The 14,275-nt window shown below is 64.8% G+C and overlaps 1 protein-coding gene across 5 annotated transcripts in view; it reads left to right on the top strand.

Moving 5' to 3' along the window:
- Window positions 1–3,537: 3,537 nt before the first annotated feature.
- Window positions 3,538–14,275, top strand: part of GPSM1 (G protein signaling modulator 1) — a 34,575-nt gene continuing 23,837 nt past the window's right edge. The window contains exons 1-4 of one of the 5 annotated variants that reach the window (XM_070596521.1): window positions 3,772–3,915; window positions 4,164–4,209; window positions 4,721–5,015; window positions 13,656–13,877. In XM_070596521.1, the coding sequence (XP_070452622.1) occupies window positions 4,951–5,015; window positions 13,656–13,877 (287 nt within the window). In that variant the 5' untranslated portion in view covers window positions 3,772–3,915; window positions 4,164–4,209; window positions 4,721–4,950. Of the gene's footprint in view, window positions 3,916–4,163; window positions 4,210–4,720; window positions 5,016–13,655; window positions 13,878–14,275 lie in introns of all 5 variants that reach the window. The other 4 variants (XM_070596517.1, XM_070596518.1, XM_070596520.1 and 1 more) reach the window with 4 other exon arrangements.

The raw sequence follows: 14,275 nt of genomic DNA, 5'->3' as shown, positions 1-14,275 counted from the left end.
TTCCAGTGATGCCTGGGTAACGCGCACAATACAATGCTAAGTGAAAAGAGGGCTGCAGAACTACAGGTGTCACGTGGTCCGAGCTGCCATCATTGTGAGGAAATCCTGAGAGGTGAGTGCAGTGGGGCCAGGTGGCAGACCCCAAAAGAGACATCCACATAGAACGGGAAATGTGACCTTATTTGGAAAAAACAGTCTTTGCAGATATAGAGCAGCTAAGGATCTCGAGCTGGGCCATCCTGGGTCACGGTGGGCCCTAAATGCAGTGACAGGTCCTCATAGGAGAGCAGAGTGGAAGGAGATGTGGAGGAAGGAGACGCTGGGAGGAGAGGAGAGGCCACGTGGGGATGGAGGTGGAGATGGGGGGATGGCCACGAGCCAGGGACGGGACGCCTGGAGCCCTCAGAAGCTGTAAGAGGCAGGAAGGATCCTTGCCTAGAGCTTCAGTGGGGAGCATGGCCCTGCCCACACCTTGAATCTTCTGGCCTCCAGAAACAAGAGAGCAAACTTCTACCATTCTAAGCACCCAGCTTGTGGCCATTTGCTGTGATAGCCCGAGAAGACTAATACAGAGGCCTACACCCCATCAAGTAGTATCTAACGAGCACTTACTATGCCTCACGCCACGCTCCTAAAGTGTTCAGGCTCCCGACGACCCCAGGGGCTGAGTATCAGAGACATGGGGACTTGCCCAAGGTCGCACAGCCACTGGGGGGACCCAGAGCCCGCACAGGCTCTGCCCTGCAAGCTTCATGCCAATCCCTCTGTCTCTCTCTCCCTCCCTCTGTCTGTCTCTCTCTTTCCCTGCTCTCTCTCTCTCTTTCTCTCTGCCACTCACAGTGTCACCTGTCTTCCAGGCCTAGGGGGGCACAGATAGGGTGGGGGGCAGGGGTTCTAGTCACACAGGCCAAGGAGGGGCCCCCACAGACCCAATTGCCATGGACAAGTAAGCATGTGCCTGCTGCACAGGTGCCCTGCCTCCTTCTCACAGGCCCTGGGGACATAAGCTGGGTGACAAAGCCAGCAGCTGCCAGCGAGGGCCCCAGGAATGCTGCGTGGCCAGGTATTGCTGGATGACACGGTGGCGTACAGCCTCATGCCGACCTCTAGCTATTTCCCGGGTGCGTGTCATCTCCCGGGAGGCACTCAGGCCCTGTGGGTGGACAGACCACTTCCTTCCTTCCGGGCGCCCCTGGACCCATCCACCCACCCTGCAGCCCCCACTCTCCAGGGACTTCAAGGTCCCCAAGGAGAGGAAATGGCCGTGGGTGATACCATGGGGGCCTCAGGGCAATAGGAGGAGCACACGTACTGTAACCATGTAGAAAAAAGAGTTCTTCCCCAGGGTCAGGAGATTACTGGGAACAGCAGTAACTTGAGTATTCTTTTTACTTATACGAGTGCGTGTGGTGTGTGTGTGTGTGTGTGTGTGTCTCCTCTCCCTGTCCACCTCCTCCCTCCCTTGTTTGGAGTCCACAGCAGAGGTTGGCCAGGAGCCCTCAGGTCCCTGGTTGGGCTTGGCGCCTCTGCGGGTGGCAGTGGGTCCTACAGGAGCAGCCTTGCTGGGGAGGGGGCCCGCCACGGAAGGCAGGAGGAAGGCAGGGTCTGGGAGGTCATGGGCTGGGAGCTGCCATGCCAGCCACAGGGACACTCCAATCTACCCCAGCCCTGGCCAACGCCCAGGTGGGCCTGGAGGCTGCACTTCTGCTGAAGCCCCTGCGCTGGCTCTTGGCCCCGGGGATGGCTCTGGGCAGCCTGGCCACCTTCCCCTGTCCTGGCCCTCATCAGGGACCCACACCCACCTCTCTCCAGGAGCCCAGGCCTCCCCACTCCCAGGGGCTCAGCAAGAGCCCTGCAACTGTCCACTGTTGTCTCCCTCGAGGCCTGTCCAGGGGGACAGGTCCAGGAAGGGGGAAGGTTTCAAGTCAGGAAACCAGCACTTGACCTCAGCTCCCCTTGGCCCAGCCCAGCACCTGGGGCTGTCTGCTCATCTGTACAATGGGAGGGGCGTGCGGATGAGGCAGGATGCCAGGGAGGGTGGAGAGATGGCGGGCAGGCACATGGCAGGTGCCCTCCGATGGAGGTGGCCCTGCTGACTGCCACCAAGAGCAGGGCCCCAGGCATCTTGACGCTAACCCCCTGGCACTCAGGATACAGTGGGCGGGCTCATGAGAGGTGGGGCCTCGCGGGGCCAGGTCCGGCATCACCATCTGCGCCTGCCTGGCACATCCCCTCCCTGCTCCCTCTGCTATTGATGGGGCCAGAAGGATGCGTCTGGAATGGGAAACTGTTTTTCCTCCCTCTGATGCTCCTTTGGGAATGAGGCCCATTAGAGGTGGATGGAGGGGGCGTGCTTGAGGCCTCCTGAGGGAGCACAGGCTGGTATGCAAAGCTTCACGGGGCGGGGGGGGGGGGGGGAATTTACAAGACGGAATGTAACAAGGTGCCCAGGTGTGCACACCCAGAGAGGGGGAGGGAGGAGCAGCCGGAGTGAACAAGGGAGAGCAGCGCCAGCGGGAGCAAGAGGTCATAGAGGGTGGGTGCCCCCCAGGAGCTCCTCCGCCCCCAGGCCCCTCACCCAGGAGCCCCCTGCTCTCCGTGGACCAGAAGTGCACTCATTCTCACAACTAGGTGGTCGCGTCGACGACAGATGCTGGGCTGGCCTCCGGGTGCCTGCCCTCTTCATGTCCCACCTTCCTTCTTGGGTTCTCTCAACGGGAGGGAGTCAGGACTCTGGACTGGAGAAGACACACCTCTGTGCAGTGCAGGGTGGGGGGTGTCCCCTGGATCCAGCCAGCACTGCCTGCAGGGACCCAGCGGGGCCAGGGTGACTACACAGGAAGCAGGGTCCCAGCAACTGACGTTTCCCAAGCTCTCCCTGTGTCTTGGGCACAGTGACCATGTCCAGGCCCCATGACCCTGCATAACCCCCACAGCACCGGGCTGCTGAGCCCCACTGACAGTTGGCGGAATAGAGGCTCAGAAAGGGAAAGCACTTATGCCAGCTCACACAGTGGTGAGGGCGGGGGTGGCCTCCAGTCCCACTCGGCCTAACTCAGAGCCTGAGCCCAGGGCCAGCTCACTGCACAGCACCCCTGAGAGTGTTCGGCTCCCCCGAAAACTCTGATACAAAGTTGAGGCTCTTCCAGCCCGGGGACCTTGGCTGCCCAGTGTCCCCACTTCAAGGAAGGAGAAAAAAGATGCTCTCCCCGCCGTGACCACCACGGGACCATGAATCTCTCCCTCACTCCGCCATTCACGTCACATGACTTATCGGAGCCTTCTTGGCACCAGACCCCTGGCGCTGACCTAGGGGACCCCTAGGGGGCTCACAGTGGTGGCCTCTTGGGGATGCTGAGCTCAGACCTGGCCTAAGGGGAGCCCATGGCTGCCCCTGCCCTTACAGTGATGCCAGCTCAGGGGGCACCCCAAGGAGGAAGGCCCGGCCCACTGCACCACCCACCCCACAGGGGCCAGCCAGCGGCCATGGCCAAGACCAGGAAGAAGGCCTTGCCCAGCTCCTGTGGTCATCTGGGCAGAGAGCGTGGGACGGGCCGCCGGGCAGCCGCACTCTGGGCACAGATGGTTCTCGTTCTGCTCGCTGCCTGTTTTCCCCTCTCTCCACAGGAAAAACAAACCAGCCGGGGGCCAACAGGCCGTTTTTATCTCGTGCCTATTTCCGTCTGTTTTCCCTTGCCTGAGCCAGCGTCCTGTGGGCTGCATTCTGCCGAGGGTCTGGCTGGAGAGGCCTTGGCCTCTTCCTGACCTCAAGGCAGCTCTCCTGAGGAAGGGAGCCCATTTCCTGTTCGCAGACGTGTCTCTGTCCCGTGTGGTCACAGAGATGCTTCCAGGGTTTGGAGTCTCCTGGCTTCACTGGGAAGATTGGGACTGAGAAAGGGAGCAGGACAGAACCAGGTGAGACCCTGTGTGCCCTGAGGGCCCGCTGCGTGCCCAGCCGGCCGTGCGCAGGAGCTGGGCTGCCCCAGACAGGGGAGCACGCGCTGGAGCAGTGCAGAGCCAAGGGTGGATGGAGACGAGGCCAGAACGCAGTCCAGGTCGTCAGGGCTCCCAGGAGTCCAGAGCAGGGGGGGCCGGGCACTGGGATACCAGACTGCGGGTGGGCACAGCCGGGCTGCTCTACTGGCATCCTCCCAATTTCACAGATAAGACCAAGGTTGGGAAGGGCTCCTGAGATCCAAGGTCTCAGAGGTGAGAAACAGCAAGGGGGCTTCCTGGCCTGGGCCACCCTCCTCCTGCTAAATGAAGACCTCCTCACTCCTCGCTCCTCCCAGACCCTCCAATTCATATGGGGGGGACAGAAGTGTTTGTCATCAGCCAGGTCTCTCTAAAGTAGGCAGAAGGGCACCCCCATAGCCCTGCACCCACTGCCGGTTTGGAGAAGGGGTGGGGCATGTTGGGGCTGGTCAGGAGCAGACGGGGGAGGACACCAAAGGGGAGGCACCTGCCAAACAAAAGAAGGGGGGCCTTCGAACGCCCCCCATGTGGGGGCCAAAGAAAGAGGGTGGGAGACCAGCAGGGCTGCACCACCACCCAGCAATGCCAAGGCCAGGCCCCTCCCTGAACCAGACCCTGGGGGTTGGGGACACCCCCCCACCGCGGCCACCCTCCGCCCCCGATTCCCTGTACAAGCTGCAGGCTCAAAGGTTCGAGCCCTCCCCGCCGTGGCCGCCCCTGTGAGCTCCCCCCACCCGCTGCGCAGATGGAGGAGGGACTCGCTGCTGGTCCGCGCCCCCTCCCCGCGCGCGGGCGGCGGTGACATCACGACCACGGCGGGAGGGGCGGCGCCGCGCGCACATCACTTCCTCGGCGCCTCCCGCCGGCGCGGACGGACGGTGGACGGTGGACGGTGGACGGTGGACGGTGGACAGTGGGCGCTCAGGGCGGCGCGAGCAAGGGTGCACGTCTCCGGCTCTCGGCGACCCCGGCCCCATGGCGGGCCCGGCCCCGCCCGCCGCCGACGAGCTGCCCGGCCCGGCCCGGCGCCTCTACTCCAGGTGGGTTGGGCGGACCGGCGGGTACCGGCGGGGACGGGTTGGGACCAGCGGGGATGGACGGAGACCTGGTCCAGGCAGCCGTTGCTGCGGGCAGGCAGGAGGCGGGAGGCGCCTGGCTCGGAACAAAGGCGGCGGCGGCCGCGCAACGTGGCGGGGACGCGCCCGCCCTGCGGGGCTGGCGGGGGTTCGGGCTGGGGGCGGAGATAGGTGGGCGCCTGGGACGCGGGGTCCGGGGATGCAGGGGCGGGGTTGCCCGGATTGAGGACGCGCCCGGGAGTGCGAAGAGGTGATGGGGGTGCGGGTGCCGCGGAAGGCTCCCGGCCCCCCCAAGAAGGGGGGTGTCGAGGGTGAGGGCGCTGGAGGGTGGTGGGGAGTAGCCGGGTGGGGAGGCCACTGGGGCTTCCCACTGTCCTCCCCGTGAGAGCCTGGGGACTCCCAGGATGGGCCACTGGAATGGGCTGCTGCCAACCATACCACCCCCAGTGCCCGGGGGGCAGGAGGTGGAGACTGACAGCTTCTCCAGCCTTGCTCTCCTGGCAGCTGGGCTGCCTGGCACAGCAGGTATGTGGAGGGGGCTGCCAGGAGCTTCCCTCCCAAGCCTGGCACCACCTCCCCACTGCCACGGCCCGGTACTCAGAGGGCAGGACAGTTGAAGAGACCAGGTTGTGTCACAGGTGGGGCCCTGCCCCCGACGGGCCCCTGTGTGCCTGGGGTCCAGCAGACTGCTGGCCACAGGGTTGGGGCTGGAGAGCCAGCCAGCCAGGTGGGTGTGTGCCTGCCTGAAAAGGCACCTGCCTCTGCGCAGATTCATGGGTGATGCCAACCATCTGGGCTCTGTGCCCCATGCCTGTCAGGGGTGACAGGGTGGCCCTGCCCAGGGCTGCGTGCCTGCTTGGTGACTCCAGGCCTGTGGAGGGTGTTCCACAAGGTGCTGCCCTGGGCCCAGCCCAGGCGGGCACAAGGCCCTCGGAGGAGGCCTGGGCCCAGCCAACGCCTGCGGGTGTCCAGCAGAGTGGAGCAGGCATGAGTGCTGGGCAGGGGCCACTTACTGGCAGCAGCTCCCAGAGGCAGGCCTGGCTCCCGCAATGGGCTGACAGGCCCCTGACTTGGAGGACTGTCATCATCCCGGCGCCCCCTGGCCGTCCCTAAGACCTGGGGCCTCCCGGCTGCTGAGTCTTCAAGGGGAGTAGCCTGGCCCTCGAGGATTTCCCCACCCCCACGGGGCCGTCCATCGGCAGCAAACCTCTGCCAGGTGCTCCCCGATGTGCAGAATGGGGCCCGGGTGGCGGGTTGAAGGAGGCCGTGCTGCCCCTCCCACCCCAGTCTGGTCTGTGCTGCTGGCCAGAGACACAGCCCCCATTGTGTGGTCTCGGGGATCAAGCGCTGAGCCCTCAGCCTGGCTCCTGGGCCCCATGCAGGGGGAGGGGTATGCGGGTGGGTTTGCTGGCAGCTAGCCCTGGAGGCCTGCCCTCGGATCCCCTCCACGGCCCCGTGGGGATGGAGAGCCATACAGGGCAGCATCTGCCCCAGGATCGTCGGTTGGATGCAGAGGGGGTGCTTTGTCCCAAAGAACGATAGGAGTTGATCTGGCAGCAACTGGCTCTGTGTGTGTGTTTGTGGGTGGAGGGGAGCTGTGGGTGGAAGAGGGTCCAGGCTTTAGCTCTGGGAGACCCTGCACAGCCGAGCACGGGGTCCACATCGTGCTAGTCACTCCACGGGCTTGACCTGGGAGCCTTGGGTGTGGGCTGATGTCGGAGCCCAGCGGGGACACACCAGATAGGATCCTGGCCTGGGGGAACCAAGGCTCAGAGAGGATGCTGGGAGAGGCCACGCATCCAGCCTGGCATCCTTGCAAGCTGAGACCCCTAATGAGCTCGAAGGGGCGAGCAAAGCACAGATTTGGATGCGTGGCTGTAGGGTCTGGGAGGAGGCCTGTGGGGAGTTTGGACCTGACCATGTAGCCCTGGCCAGGTGTGGGCAGGGCAGTTCCTGGTCAGAGCTGGCTCTCAGAGGCTGGCAGGAAGGGGTGGGAGTCAGGGAGACGTGCCGGGGGCTTTCTGGACAGGTGTGGGCTGTGGGGCTTGAGAGGAGGGACTGCTTGCGCAGATCCAGCAGCCTCAGGCCAGGCGCTCAGGGCTGGGAGGAAGACGGCAAAAGGTCGCCTGCCCCCCTGAAGGCTGCGTGGCCACCGGCGGCCTGGCAGCCGGCATGTGGACGCCAGGTCGACCGGATCCCGTTGATCTGGCTGTTTAGAGGGAACCTCCGTGTGTGGGGGGGCTCCCTGGGACCAAGCCAGGTCTCCTCTGCCCTCCCCCCATCCAGAGGCTCCCCTTCCCACACCAACATTCCTGCTGGAGAGACAAGTTCAGCTCTTATACAACGGGGTCCTGGGGGACTGGGCTGGGAGCACACACTGAGCAGGGCCTGAGCGTGAGTGTGCCTGTAAGCCCACCAAGTCCCCAGATGGGGCCCTAGGTGGGGACAGTCAGGGATGCAGAAGCAGGTGGAGTGGTTAGCGCTCAGAACCCTGGTCCACTGTGCCTGGGCCTGCTTGCCCAGAGCAGAGGTTTGGGAGGGAGGGGCTCATGGGCCCCAGGGGGGATGGGCAGGTGGCTGAGAAGCCATGGGTGGTCCTCTCCCGGCCCTGTGGCCCCCTTCAGGCCAGCAGCTGAGTGCTCCTGCCTGGGACTGGGAAGGTGAGTGTCGGGTACGTTAGAGGTGCACCCCAAGTAGCAGGCATCCGGACAGAGGCAACCCAAGTGTGGGTGTGCCCCCACCCCGCATGGCCATGTCATCTGCCCATCTCTAGTCGGTTCCCTCCCCAGGTCCCTGCCCGGATACTAGTCCTGGCAGGGCCTTGGGAATAATGGCCTGGCCCCAGGGCTTCGTGGATGCACAACCCTCAGGCGCTTTCCCAGGCTGGTGACACTCCCAGAGGCTCCTCCTCTCCAGGGATTCCGGCTCCTGCCCTGCTGCCGCCCCGTGCTGCCCCTCGATCCCCCCTACTGAAGGGGAGTCAGTGTGGCTTCGCTTTGAGGGTGGCAGGGCAGGGGGTGAGCAGGGGCCCTGGAGCGTCTGCCCGGGGCCCAGAGGGAGGACGGTGAAGATGGTGTTCAGCAGAGAATGGGGCTGAGGGTGACACAGCCCCCAGGGAGCTGTGTGTGGTGGGAGCTGGGGGCCTGGCTTGGAGACTAACCTCGGTGGTCATCACGAGAGGACGCCATGGAGTCTGGTGGGGCTGATAGCTGGGGGCAGGAGCCTGACGGGGGCGCCAGTGGGGGCAGGGGTGAGAGAGCGGGACACGCTGGTTGAAGTGGGGCTTATGGCTTCTCCCTGGATGCTGACTCGGGCGCCAAGGCCAGGCTGGAGGGGTGTGGGCATGACGTGGCGGCCAGAGCTGCAAGGCTGGCCACTGGGGAGTCGATAACCTCTTCATTAACCGGTGAGCCAGCGGGTGGGCAGCCGGAGCTTGGCAGACAGCACCCTGCCTCCTGGCCACTGTGGTCTGGCCGCTGGGAAAGCCGGCCCTGGTCAGCCCCTTGCAAGGAGAGATGAGCTGGGCAGTCATGGTGTTAGAGAGTGGACCGGCACAGGTGGACGTGGCCCTGGCTGGGGCTGGGCAAGCTGGTCCCTGAGGCGGTGGCCTGGCTCTGTCCTCAAGAGGAAGGACTATAAATTAAAGATTAAGCGTCTGTTAAACCCAGGTGGCAAATCCCAGGTGGGAAGGCTGCCCCCTCCCAGGGTCTGGGTGGTGAGGCTGGTGGGGGAGAGACAAGACCACAGCCCCAGGGGCCTGAGAGCCCTAGCCAGCCTGGCCCCGAGCCCCAGGGAGCCCCAGTCTCGTGCCCTGAGAGTGGGGCTCTTGGTGGCCCTCGGTGTGGACAAGCCTTCTGCAGGCCCCAGGCGGTCCTGCGGGGCGTGTGTGTGGGCAGTGGGCAGGAAGGCTGGCTCAGCAGACTGATGCTGGAGTGGGTGGCCAGGGTGGCTACGGCCCCAGTGCACCCCTGTGGTACACGGGCGCCTTGCTAGGTGACAGGGCAAATACCCACAGGCCTGGAGAGGTGGTGTGGGGGGACAGAGGTTCCAGAATCTTCTTCACTGAGCAAGTAAGTGGGCCCACCAGGCTGGGCAGGGTTTCACAGAGAATACGAGAGGGTGGCCTGCAGTTCAGGTGTGCAAAAGTGGGCCCCAGGGTTGATGTGAGGGTGCAGAGTTTGGGGGTCAGCTTGTTGACAGGAGGTGGGTGAGGAAGAGGACGTCCAGGCCCTGCCCTACTCCCCTCTGCTGAGCTCTCCTGGGTGTGGACACGTGGCACCAGACAGAGGCCTCGGGGCAGGGAGGAGAGCAGCGTGGCCTGAACACCCTTGGGAGGCTATACCCAGTCCTCCCACCTCTGCATCTGCCCACCCAGCCCCTACCAGAGCCAGCAGTGCCTGCAGGGCCTCGTGGGCTGAGGCCGGCCTTGGGGTCCTGCATCCTGGGCAGCCCTTGCCCACACCCTCCAGTTTATCCTTGACTCCTGCCTCTGCTCAGACCCTACAATGGTCTTGGGGAGCAGGGCCCACCCTGGCTCTCTAGTTCCCTCTCACCCCAGAGCTACACCCCCGTCTCCGTCCCAGGGTCCCCACTGTGCAGCCTGGCAAGAGGGCCTGCCCACGAATGGGCAGAAAGAGCCTCTGTGAGGGGCTCCTGGGGTCCTGGGGCTCCTGGGGTGGGGCAGCACCTCGGGGTGGGCTGGTGGGAGAGGTCACAGACTCCCCCCGCTGCTCTGCCCTGTTGGGCCTGGACCAGGGGCCCAGGCTGCTCTGAGCCCCTGGGGCCCCTTCTCTGTGGCTGGACATTGGCCTGACCCCCACCACTCCAGAGGGCTCCTTCCTTAGCCGGAGGAGGGTCGCACCACCCGGCCTGCTCACTGGCCATGGGTGGCTGCAGGAGCTGGGAGCTGCCCTGAGAAGGTGGCCAGGGGCCTGCGAAGTTTCAGGAAAGGAGCTGTGGGGTGGTATCTGTTCCTCCCAAACCCCCACCCCCGCCACACCCCAGACCTCTTGTGGCCCCAACCCCGGGTTAGACCTGGGACCTGGCACTCACTCTAACACTCAGGTTCAAGTAAGCCCCCCAGCCCCCCAGAGGGTCGAGAGGACTAACAGGATGATCCCGGCTCCGTGCTGTGTATCTGCTGACCTTGCTGTGTGCCAGGCACCATGTGTCCGTGCCAGGCCAGGCTGCCGTGTCCTGGGAGGACACAGTCTGGCTGGCAGTGGGGGTGGGGCAGACCAGAAACGTAGCCTCCAGGAGGTCAGGGGCAGGGCCGAGGGCAGACCTTGCTGTGCCTGCTCCCAGTGGGGTGGCGGCCGTCACACTCGGAGCCCTGTCCTTCCTTTATCCATTCATAGATGTTGACCTGGCACCTACTAGTGCCCAGCACTGCTGGTAGGGACTGGGCTCTGGCCCAGAACTGGCCACAGGCTCAGAGGAGGGTAAAGGTTTGCTCAGGAGCGGGGTGGCGCGCCGGAGGGAGGGCACGGCCTCTGCACCCTTACATGTGCCAGCCCCCAAAGGGATCATGTGGATGAGGCTCCCCTCTGGGCTCCCCTGCCCGCCTCCCACTGTCTACCCAGCCCTGCCCTCCTGCTGACAGGCCTGATCCCCGGCTCTGAGCTGCCCTTGATCCCTTGATCCTCCTCAGGCCCTGGGAGGCCCCAGACGACCTGCCCAAGGGCCTGGGCTGTCCTGGAGCTGAGACTGCCAGAGCTTCCAGCCCACCACTCTGGGGAGGGGAGAGGCAGGGGACCGCTGGGGCCAGGGCGCCTCCCTGGACCAACAGCCAAGGTGAGGCGAGGGCCAGCCAGGAGGGAAGCCCGGAGCTCCGCGATGCTGGCCTCCACCACAGAGGGCCAGCCTGTGGCCCTGAGCTTGGCAGAGAAGGCTGTGTGCAAAGTGGTGTATGGCGCCCCGCGCCCCCGCCCACTGCTGCTGCCCGTGGGTCTGGAGCTGTGGCTGTACGTGCAGAAGATGCGCAACCTGCAGAGGAGGAGGTGCGGCACGTGCCTGGGAGGGCACCTGGGTGGACGGAGGGGCATGACCGGGCAGGGGATGGGCGCTAGGCTGGAGGTCAAGGTGCAGCTGGAGGATCTTGGGATCGGGGGAGCTTCTGGTTCTGGTGCCTCTCCAGGTGGCCTGCCCACATGGGCAGGGCCCGTCTTAGATCCCCTCAATCCTTGGTTCAGTATGACTGTACCAGAGGCCCCGGCGTGTATCAGTGTGTCCCCCGCCCCCTTTGACTTCTGACCTCAGGCCTTTCCCAAGCCAGAAGCCTCCTTTGCTCTGAGCCACTGATGCCTTGACTGTGTGTGGGGAGAAAAGGTGGGGGGAGGCCACCCCCGTAATCAGATCTGCCAGAGCCAGCAGGGTGTGCTTGGCTCCGAAAACACCCACATTTCACACCCCAAGTCCCCTCTCCTCCAAAGTTTCCTGGGAGGAGAGGGTTTTCTGTGTCCGACGGCTTGGTGAACGGCTGGTCAGGGACACGCAGGTCTTAATTAGGAGCCTGTGCATGGCACTGGCTGTGGGAGTAGGGCTGCCCGTGGGCTCCTGTGACGTGGTGTGGGATGGTGCTTTCCAGAGCGCTTGGGGAGGCCACTGCCAAGGAGCGGGCACCTTGTGAGCGGGCAAGAGGCTCTGGCGTGCGGGGGCAGGCGGGAGGCCCAAGGGTCTGGCATCCTGGTCTCAAGGCTGCATCCCTGAACCCCTGGCTCCCTGAGAGGCCACAAGGGCTCTGCTCGGATCTGGGGAGTCAGGGAGGTGGCGGGGTACCGAAGCCCAGGCTCTGCGTCCTCCAGGGAAGGGAGGAGCCCACTCTCCCCCGGAGGAGTGACCCTGAGGCTGGGGAGCTGTGGCTGGGCGAGGGGGACGGTGAAGGGGGGGGTCTCCCCGGCAGAAAGCTCTGTGCCTACTCCTCGGCGGGGTGCAGCAGGCCCACCCCAGCTGGCGCGCGTGCGTGGCCCATCTTCCATGTAAGGCGGGGATGGAGCGAACGAAGGGGGCTTCGTGGTTTGTGTCAAAGCGGCGCGTGGTAAGAGCGCGTGAGAAGGGCTGCCCTGGACGACTTTGTGTGTTTTTAAGGAAACATGTTGGTTTCTCCCCAGTAACTGCTGATCGCTGCACGATTCCAGCACAGAGAAGGGGCCGGGGCCTTGGGGTACAGCGTGGCCATTTTGGTGGGGACTGTTTGTCTCTCTGTAGGTTTTCCATGACCTCTGATAATGTCGGAAAGCAGTGGAAATGAGACAAGCACGGTCAGGGCGGGCCTGCGACTGCGCAGAACACGTCCCTACCTTCCAGGTGGCACTTATGTGTACGAGGTCACCAGCCTGGCTGCTGCCTCCACGGGGGGCCTCTCCCTAGGCGCCCTGCTGCCTGCCTCACCCCTCCCGCCTCGGGGCACCCTCCAGCTTGTGGCCCTCTCGCAGCCCCCATGGCATGTTTGGGGTGTCCCCTGCTGACCGCCCTCCTGCCCCGTGGCCACCAGCCAGGCCTCGAGCCTGGGACCCATGTGACCAGCCGCAGAGGACGAAGGAGGCCGAGGCTCTGAGGGGCGATGCATCCTGCCCAGAGCCCCACGGCAGGGAGGGCCAGGGCCAGGGCTGGCCTGACGGAGTGACCCTCGCACCACTGGCTCCCCAGACAGCTGTATCCTGAGGGCACCTCGCCCAAGGCCCAGGGGCTGCGGAGGGCTCAGTGAGCAGGGCCGCAGGGCGGCATCTGGGGGGCCCGGACTCCACGTCAGGGGGCTGTGCAGGGCCCAAGGGTGAGGGACTTCTTCTCTGAAGCCTCTGCCCAAGGGTGGGGATGAGGGGTTGGCACAGCCTGCATTGAGGGCGTTGGCGGTCACACAGGGCCCTGGGCCCTCAGAGCTGGCCGGATTCACAGGGCAGGAGCTGGATCAGTTTTCCAGAGGTTGGGTTCATCCTGGGACGTGGTCCTGTCCGCTTCCTCCCACAGCAGCGCCGTGGGGAGACAGCGTGGTGGGAACAGCTGCTTCTCAGGCCGTTCCTGGCCCGCAGCCACTGGAGCACTTCTCAGCTCTTGGGGGGTGGGGGCCCAGCAGGGAGGGGCCTAGATGCAACCCCGCCCCTCAGAGGGCAGGAGGCAAGGACAGATGATGGCTGAGCCCCCAGCCCCCACTGAGAGCTTGGAGGGTGGGGGCCCCCTTGTAGGATGCGGAATGGGGGCGGGGCTGGGATCAGATCCTGTCTGTGCAGCCTTGACTGGCTCGCCAACCCTCTCTTAGCCTTGGTCGTCCTCGGTGGGGATGAGGGCTGGCCCCAGGCCGCCGTGGCCGCTCTGGAGGATGATGTTTGGCACATGGCCCCCTGGCTGGGCTACTGGGACCTGAAGGGAAGTGGCATTTGGAGCTCAACCGCTGTGCACGGAGGGTCTTGCTGTTGTCACAGACTCATGCCTTCTTCCCGGTGCCCCGAGCCCTGGCGGTGAGGAGGGCATGCAGCAAGGGTCAGGCATAGGCCCGGGCCACAGCCGTGTGAGGGGCCCTGTGGTCTGGAATGATGATGTGGAGGGGCACTGGTCCCCCAGGCTTGGCTGTGTGAGGGGCAGCCTGTGACCCCTCCTGTCTGTGCCCAGGATGGAGGCCTCGTGCCTGGAGCTGGCCCTGGAGGGTGAACGTCTCTGCAAGGCCGGGGACTTCAAGGCAGGCGTGGCCTTCTTCGAGGCCGCCGTGCAGGTGGGCACCGAGGACCTGAAGACTCTGAGCGCCATCTACAGCCAGCTAGGCAACGCCTACTTCTACCTGAAGGAGTACGCCCGGGCACTGGACTACCACCGGCACGACCTGCTGCTGGCCCGGTGAGCCGAGGGGCGCAGGCGTGCACGCCAGGGCGCAGGCGTGGCTGTGCCTCCCGTGCTGGTCAGGCATCTGGGTGCCCTGCCCTCAGGAGTGGCAGTCACATGCGATCACAGTGGCGGGGCTCTCAGGGTCCAAGGGAACCCAGAGGGGGCACCCCTAACCTGGGGGAGGCCGGGGGCTCTGGAGATGCCCCCAGGAGGCTTTGTTTGAGCTGAGACACGTGTGAGCATGTCTGTATGTTTCCACGGGTGTGAGTGTGGCATAGCCCGGTATTCTCTGTCTGTTTCTCTTCCGGTCCACCTCCGTGCGTGTGCCTGTCTCTGGGACTGTGTGTGTCCGGGGGGGTGACCACCTCTTTCCTGCCCCCGTGTTCCTCACTGTCTCTGTTCTCCTCCGG

Source organism: Equus przewalskii, chromosome 26 (assembly GCF_037783145.1).
Source record: "Equus przewalskii isolate Varuska chromosome 26, EquPr2, whole genome shotgun sequence".
NCBI classification, from domain to species: Eukaryota; Metazoa; Chordata; class Mammalia; order Perissodactyla; family Equidae; genus Equus; species Equus przewalskii.
Note: the sequence above shows the minus strand (reverse complement) of the source record. Positions and strands in the feature narration are given on the sequence as shown.